The 8,714-nt window shown below is 41.4% G+C and overlaps 1 protein-coding gene across 1 annotated transcript in view; it reads left to right on the top strand.

Moving 5' to 3' along the window:
- DCLK3 (doublecortin like kinase 3) overlaps nucleotides 1-8,131 on the top strand; it is a 41,157-nt gene extending 33,026 nt beyond the window's left edge. The window contains exons 4-5 of the mRNA XM_007945748.2: nucleotides 5,117-5,284; nucleotides 7,938-8,131. Of these exons, the coding sequence (XP_007943939.2) occupies nucleotides 5,117-5,284; nucleotides 7,938-8,131 (362 nt within the window). The remainder of the gene's footprint in view (nucleotides 1-5,116; nucleotides 5,285-7,937) is intronic.
- Nucleotides 8,132-8,714: the final 583 nt, after the last annotated feature.

Below are 8,714 nucleotides of genomic sequence, written 5' to 3'. Positions count from 1 at the left end.
GTTGTTGCATCTAGATGGCAGCTTCCTAACTTTTAAGGTCCCAGTCGCTGAGAGGAGTACATTTTGAAAACACTTAATCTGTGGAGACAGCAGGGTGGACACATGGAGTTGTCTGGATGGCAGGGAGGTAACAGGCTGGGCTGAATGTGTGGTTTTGAGATACCTCAAGGGATCTCAAAGGTAATGGCTGAAGTTGTGAGATGATGAACTCCTTAGTGATGCCAGCAGGACAGCCAAGGATGGACTCTTGAGGGAGACCAGGAGTTAGGAGATAAGAGAGGGAAGGAAGGTCAGCAGAGGATGGATTAGCCTGGAGGCAAGAAGAGGGTCAGGAAGATGCAATGTCACAGGGGCAAAGGGGTGAGCTTCAAGAAGATAAGGTTGTTGTTAGGTGCTGTCGAGTCATCTCTGACTCATAGTGACCCCATGCACAGCAGAACAAAACACTGAACAGTCCTGTGCCTGATCCTTCCTATACCTGAGCCCATTGTTGTAGCCACCGTGTCGATCCACCTTGTTGAGGGCCTTCGCCTCTTTCGTTGACCCTCCATTTTACCAAACATGATATCATTCTCCAGGGAATGGTTCCTTCTTACAATATGACCAAAGTAGGTGAGATAAAGTCTGGCCATTGTTGCTTCCAGGGAGCAGTCCGGCTGCACTTCCTCCAGGACAGATTTGTTAGTTCATTTAGGAGACCATGGTACTTTCAGCATTCTTTGCCAGCACCACAACTCAAAAGCATCAACTCTTGTTCAGTCTTCCTTATTCATTGTCCAGCTCTCACATGCATATGAGGTGATTGAAAATACCATGGCTTGTGTCAGGCGCACCTTAGTCCTCAAGGAGACATCTTTGCTCTTCAGCACTTGAAAGAGATCTTTTGCAGCAGATTTGCTCAGTGCTATATACATCATCTGATATCTTGACTACTGCTTCCATTGGCATTGATTGTAGAACCAAGTAATATGAAGTCTTCAACAACTTCAGTCTTTTCTCCATTTATCGTGATGCTGCTTATAGGTCCAGTTGTGAGGATTTTTGTTTTCTTTATATTGAGGTATAATCCATACTGCAGACCGTATTCTTCAATCTTCATCAGTAAGTGCTTCAAGTCATCCTAACTTTCAGCAAGCAAACTTGTGTTGTCAGCATATTGCAGGTTGTTAATGATTCTTCCTCCAATCCATGTTCTTCTTCACATAGTGCAGCTTCTTGGATTATTTGCTCAGCATACAGATTGAATAAGTATGGTGAAAGGATACAACCCTGACACACTCCCTTCTTGATTTTAAACCATGCAGTGCCCCCTTGTTCTGTTTGAACAATAGCCTCCTGGTCTATGTACAGGTTCCTCATGAGTACAATGAAGTGTTCTGGAATTCCTATTCTTCTCATTGTTATCTGTAATTTGTTATGATCCACACAATCAAATACTTTTGCATAGTCAATAAAACACAAGTAGACATCTTTCTGGTATTCTTTGCTTTGAGCCAAGATCCATCTGACATCAGCAATGATATCCCTTTTCCAAGTCCTCTTCTGAATCCAGCTTGCATTTCTGGAAGCTCTGTCAATATACTGCTGCAACCGTCTTTGAATTATCTTCAGTAAGATTTTAGTTGTGTGCGATGTTGATGATGTTGTTTGATAATTTCCACATTCTGTGGGATCACCTTTCTTTGGATTGGGTACAAATATGGATCTCTTCTAGTCAGTTGGCCAGGTAGCTGTCTTCCAAATCTCCTGGCATAGCCAAGTGAGTGCCTCCAGTGGGGCATCCATTTGTTGAAACAGATCAGTGGGTCTTCCATCAATTTCTGGAGCCATGTTCTTTGCCAATTCCTTCAGTGCAGCTTTGATTTCTTCTTTCTGTACCATTGGTTCTTGATCATATGCCACCTCCTGAAATGGATGAACATCAACCAATTCTTTTTTGGTACAGTGACTCTGTGTATTCCTTCCATCTTCTTTTGATATTTCCTGCATCTTCAATACTTTTCCCATAGAATCTTTCAATAGTGCAAGTCGAGGCTTAAATTTTTTCTTCAGTTCTTTCAGCTTGAGAAATGCAGAGCATGTTCTTCCCTTTTGGTTTTCTAACTCCAGGTTTTTGCACATTTCATTATAATAATTGGCTTTTATCTTCTTGAGCTGCTCTGTGAAATCATCTGTTCACCTCTTTTACCTTGTCATTTCTTCCATTTGCTTTAGCTACTCACCTTTCAAAGTCAAGTTTCAAAATCTCTTCTGACATCCATTTTGGTCTTTTCTTTCTTTCCTGTCTTTTTAATGATCTTTTGCTTTCTTCATACATGATGTTCTTGATGTCATCCCACAATTCCTCTGGTTATCAGTCATTGTTCAATGCATCAAATCTAGTCTTTAGATGGTCTCTAAATTTAAGACGGAGATATTCAAGCTCATATTTTGGCTCTCATGGACTTGGTTTAATTGTCTTCAACTTCAACTTGAACTTGCCTATGAGCAGTTGATGGTCTGTTTCACAATCAGCTCTTGGCCTTGTTTTGGCTGAAGATATTGAGCTTTTCTATCACCTTTTGCCACAGATGTAGTCAATCTGATTCTTGTGTACTCCCTAGGAATACATGTGTATAGCCACCATCTGTGTTGTTGAAAAAAAGGTATTTGCAATGAAGAAGTCATTGGTCTTGAAAAATTCTATCATGAGATCTCCAGAGTTATTTCTATCACCAAGGCCAAATTTTCTGTCTACCAGTGATTCTTCTTTGTTTCCAATTTTTGTGTTCCAATCACCAGTGAGAATCAGCACATCTTGATTGCATATTTGGTCAATTTCAGACTGCAGAAGTTGGTAAAAATCTTCAACTTCCTCATCTTTGGCTTTGGTGTGCATAAATTTGAATAATAGTAGTATTAACTGGCCTTCCTTATAGGGGTATGGGTATTATCCTATCACTGATGGCATTGTACTTCAGGACAGCTCTTGAAACATTCTTTGTGATAATGAATGGCATGCCATTCCTCTTCAATTTGTCATTCCCAGCATAGTATATCATACACTTGTCTGATTTATAATGTCCCAAACTGGTCCACTTTAGCTCACTAATGCCTAGGATATCAATCTTCTATTTAATTTTTGACAACTTCCAATTTTCCTAAACTCATACTCCATACATTCCATGTTCTGTTTATTAATGGATGTTTGCAGCTGTTTCTCCTCAGTTTGAGTGGTGCCATATCAGTAAATGGAGGTCCTGAAAGCTTTACTTTATCCATATGATTATGGTCGGTTCTACTCTGATGAGGCAGCTCTTTCCCAGTCATATTTTGAGTGACTTCCAACCTAAGGGGCTCATCTTCCAGCAGTGTATTGGATAATGTTTCATGGCTATTCATAAAGTTGTCCAATAATGTATCAGATAGTGTTTCTCTGCTATTCATAAGATTTTCCCTGGACATTTGTTTGAGAAGTGGATGGCCTCTTCCTTCTGAGTCTGTCTCAGTCTGGAAGCTCCACTGCAACCTGTCCACCATGTGAAACCCGGCTGGCATTTGGAACACTGGTAGCACAGCATCCAGCCTCACAGCAACACACAAGCCACCACAGTATGACAAACTGGCAGACAAGTTCATCTCCCTTAGCTGTTCCAAACCTCTTTGCCCTGCCCTCACCTGGATCTAGCTGTCCTCAGCCTTGGCTTCCTGCTTCCTGCCTTGCATGAGGGCTCTCTCCCACCCCTTACCTGGATCCAGCTGTTGTTAGCCCTGCTTTCTGCTTTGGGTGGGGGCTCTCTCCCTCCCCTTACCTGGATGGTAAGGCCCAGCAGATTCTTCCAAAGATGCTCATGTATATGAGGCAAAATAAACCCTTGCAAGAGGAAAAGGCAGTTGAGAACTGAGAAAAGGCCATGAAAATTGTCCAGAAAGGTCTTCAGCAACTTATTCCCTTAATATTTTCTTGCTGATTTATGTCTTGACAAACTCTGGGCTTACTAATGAACCTCAAACTTCCAAATTAAACTGCCAAGTGCTCTTCCTTCCTAAACATGAAAAGCTTTAGAAAATGTATGAAAATTCATATGCTGCTGTTATAACTTTGCTGGAATTTGATTGGATATTATATATCAAAAACCTTTTGCTGTATGTTATGTGCCTTTTCATTCCCACCAAGTTATTTTAAGAATACAATCAGAGATTTGCACAAATATTTTAATACATGAGGATGTCATCACAGAATTACTAACAGCTGCAAAAAATTAGAATCAATGTAAATTACAACACAGGGGATTCCCTATTGAAAGGGAATAATAGCAGTTGTTAGGATCATGTTTTTGGAAATTATTTTTATATAGAAAATGCCATGATATAGTAGTAAGTGAATAAGATAGAATATAAAAATATGTGCTGTGTGATCCCAGTTTTGTTAAGGAAAGTATAAATGTAGATGTGTGTATGTGTGTGTGTGTGTGTGTGTAGGGGGATACAGCTAGTAAAAATCAGTCTCTTTGTAATTATTTTGCAAAGCTGGTAAATGATATTTTTAAAGTGAGAGAGAAAGCAATTAATGGATAGGAAGTAGAGATTGCTGATGTAGACCAGAGCTTCTCAAACTATCTCTAGTGAGGGTCATGTTTTTAAAATTTCATTACAGCATGGACAAGTATGTGATCTTACTGGACATGACTAGTACACAGTTCATACCTCATGGAACTTACCACAGCTGTTCAATATTATCTGAACTCATCTTTAGGCTTCAATGTGATGAGTTCATTGATCATGCATTTGGATGTTACAGCCATATCACATTGCTCTAAGAGCTTCTGAACACTTACTTGCAATTGCTGTGCTTGTTTTATCATAGACCAGTAATAAACAGATCACAAAGTGGCAGTGGTCTGTGGACCAAATTTTGCGTAACGTCAATATAGACGCCATGTTTGTAGCAGGTGGCAGCAAAGAGGTGTGATTGGGCAGTAAAGCCAACCCATGTGTTGGGAAATGGCTTTTGCTTATGGAGAGCTGAGGTTCTCTTATTTGGTTCCTAGAGCTAAGACTCTGCATGGTTTATCTCATCATGTTTTATCCAGGCTGCTCTCAGCTGCACTTTGTTGTCTCTGCCTCTGTCATGCAGGTTACGGGCTGGAAGTGGACATGTGGGCTGCAGGCGTGATCCTCTACATCCTACTTTGTGGCTTCCCCCCATTCCGCAGCCCAGAGAAGGACCAGGATGAGCTCTTTAACATCATACAGCTGGGACACTTTGAGTTCCTCACCCCTTATTGGGACAATATCTCAGAAGGTAAGATTTGGAGCTTCCATACAAGCAGGAGGGGGAAGGGCCTCTCCTGAGTTCTGAGGGCAAAACTGACATTTTCAGGTCAGATATGAAATAAGGCAGGCAAATAGTGTGCCCACCATAGTACCTGGCAGGTAGAGAGGCTGTCAGCCTTTTGTACCTCATCCTATATTTCCTCAATAACCCATTGCTGTCTATTTGATTCCAAGAGCTGCATGTATATTTATGTAGCAGTCTGAGAACATGACTTGGTTTGAGATTTAATGAAAAGTCTCACCACCGATTGAAGTCACCAAATGCTTTTCCTTAATGCAGTTAAAGAACTTCAGAAGGGAAAAATACCAGCAACATATACCCCTCATTTGGAAAGATAAAAGCTATCTCCTTTATAAAAGAGTTTGTGAATTGAACAGATGGAAGATACTTATTTTACAAATGAATAATCAGGGGCCAAGCAGGCATACTTGGAGCACAGGGCTCTGGAAGATAAAGCTTGAAAGTCTCAATGACTTCTTGGTGGAGTAGAGGCCTGGTGGGTATGGTCTTCCTCCTTTTTGGCCCTTTTCTAAATGGACTCTTTCCTTTGTTCCCACTGATTTGTCAGCACTCCTCACTACCCATATAACATTGAGAACTAGTTAACTGGGGATTTTGAGTCTTTGAAATCCTTGTGTGGCTCAAATGGTTAAGCACTTGATTATTAACTGAAGGGTTTGGAATTTGAACCCACCCAGAGACACCTCAGAAGAAAGGCCTGGTGAACTTCTTTTGAAAGGTAACAGCCTTGAAAACCCTGTGGAGCCGTTAGACTGTGACACACATAGAGATGCTATGAGTTGGAATCAACTTGATGACAACTAGTTAGCCAGTTTTTTTTTTTTTTTTTTGACAATTTTCCCCAAGCATGCTATATAAGCTGCCCCCATCTCCAGCCTCTATCTTCTCACTTGGGGTTAGAGATGAGGGGAGGGAAAAGCTTATTTTTTTTTTCCTCCATTAAATAAAGTATGCAGAAGAGTGGCTGGGTGCGAGTGGAGTGAGGGTCCTATGCTCATCAAGGAAGTAAGTTTGGGAAATAAAGACCTAAAAGTCATGTTAAAAAGTTCTGAGCAGCAGTGTCTTTAGATCTGGGCATGGGTGGCCCCTGCCCTGGGCTCCATGCCTTATAGATTGCTCTGCTCTGACTATACCCCTCCCCCTAGAGTGAAGAGATGATGGGGCCAAGGGGATGTGGCCCAGAGTCAAGGTCCCCCATTCTAAACCATTTATCCAGGATCCCAGAATTCCCTGCCCAAATGGTGCAAGCCTACTTCCAATGTCTGTGAGATCTCTTTTCTCAGCCAAGTCTTCCTGTGCCAAAGGCTGGCTAAGGAGTGGCTCTTTGGGGGGAGGTTGTGGAGAGAATTTGGATGTGCTGGCTGGGGTGTCCAAATTGTCCACAGATGTACATGTGAGTCTGGCCTTCCATCTTGAGTCCTTCAAGGACCTGAAAGGAGACATGCTGGTGGAGCCAGGAGCCAGGAGCACTTGGTGAGCAGAATTTACCCAGTTTGAACTCAGGAGTAGAAGAACCCTTGTGACCTCTGTGCCCAAGAGGTGGCTGGACAGTGGACATAGGGGAGGGAGATTGGTAGCTGAGCAGTTGATCTTGAGCAGGCATGCAAGAGGCTTCTCCAATAAAGGTAAAGCAAATGTGGGTGTTTTTCCTGTGAATTTCTCAAGTTATTGGAAGAGGAGGCTGAGAGAGTCAGCCTGGGGGAGCCAGCAAGCCAAGGAGAAATCCTTTTCCCTTCCCAGCTTCCACCTGGCCCACCAGTTGTCACCACATCTCTTCACAACCAGCCATGGTCTTGGGCAGAAAGTGAAGTTAATTTTAAATTTGTGCTGTTTATTAACTTGGTGTCTTTATACATATTTTTCAATTTTGTCAATATGAAGTCATATTTATCAGCTTAGGAAGACTGAATATATTTTATTTCACAACTTGTTAGTTTGATTTAAAACTTTATAATATATAGACATATGGTGGGTGAGTCTCTATTTGTTCTTTTGCTCTGGGTGACATTGATGTTAAGGATGAGCCTGCCCATGACTCTAGAGAAATGAACAAACATCCCTTGCAGCTGCATAGTCCAATATGGGAACCATGGCTCTTTACATTGAAATGTAAATTAATTAAAAGGAATTAATTTGGGTGGTGCAAATAGTTAACTGCTCAACTATTAACCGAAAGGTTGGTGATTCGAACCTACCAAGGGGCACCTTGGAAGTAAAATCTATCTGGTGATTTGCTTCTGAAAGGTCACAGCCACTGAAAACACTACGGAGCACAGTTTTACTCTGAAGCACATGGGTTTCCATGAAGAAACCTGTTATGTTATATTTAAAAGTAAATAAAACTAAAAATTCAATTTCTCAGTTGGGTATTACAAATGCTTAATGACTGCATAGTTTTATAACTGTAGGATAGATATAAAATGTTTCCATCAGTGCAGAAAATTCTTTTGGACAGTCCTGCTCTGGAATACAGAAGAGCCTTTTAGTCAACTCATGGCTGTTCACATGGATGTTTGTGTTCTCATTTCATGTCTGTGTAAGAAAAATGAGGAACAACCTGCATTCATCTCATTTCCCCCTCCTTCTCTTCCTCCAACAGCTGCCAAAGATCTGGTGAGCCACTTGCTGGTGGTAGACCCCAAAAAGCGTTACACGGCCCACCAGGTTCTACAGCACCCCTGGATTGAAGCTGTTGGAAAGACCAACACAGCAAACCTGCAGAAGGAGGTGTCCGTTAGCAGTGAGGGCCACTTCCGGACCCAGCACAAGAGGGCTGCAGAGGAGCCATTGTAGTCACCACCTCGGGCATCTGTCCAGCTTCCTGGTCTGCTCAAGGACATCAAAAAGCACAGAAGGTGGAGCAAGAATCAAAGAAAGGGGCTTCTTGAGATAATCAGAGAATTGGTACTAAGAGGGGCACTCAGTATATTTTAACCAATATTTAAAACATTAAACTGAATCTTAATGTTGAGAAATGTGTAACATATTTTTAGATTTGTATATATATTTGAAGCCTTAAATACTTTTTTTGGGGGGGAGGATTGTCATCAGTGAGGAATTTTTGGTGATAATGATATTTTGCTTCTTCCTTGTTATCAGGTTCACAGTGCACTACATGAGTGGTGCTTACCAGGCTCTAAATTCCCTTTGTGAGATTAAAAAGGTGAATTGTGATCTTTCTGTGTTAATAAAATGTGCTCTGAATGACTGAAGTGGGTCTGTATTCTGATTACTTCTTACCATGCTGATGATAAGAGCTGGGGAACTAAAGTGCAGACACATCTCCTGAAACCAACATGACTGCATGTAACTACCATGATGGAAGCTTGATTGATCAAGATCTATTCACTTAGAATGAACTGAACTGGATAATAAG

The sequence above is a fragment of the Orycteropus afer genome, unplaced genomic scaffold (assembly GCF_000298275.1).
Source record: "Orycteropus afer afer isolate SDZICR_OR568_19922 unplaced genomic scaffold, OryAfe1.0 scaffold00142, whole genome shotgun sequence".
NCBI lineage: Eukaryota > Metazoa > Chordata > Mammalia > Tubulidentata > Orycteropodidae > Orycteropus > Orycteropus afer.
Note: the sequence above shows the minus strand (reverse complement) of the source record. Positions and strands in the feature narration are given on the sequence as shown.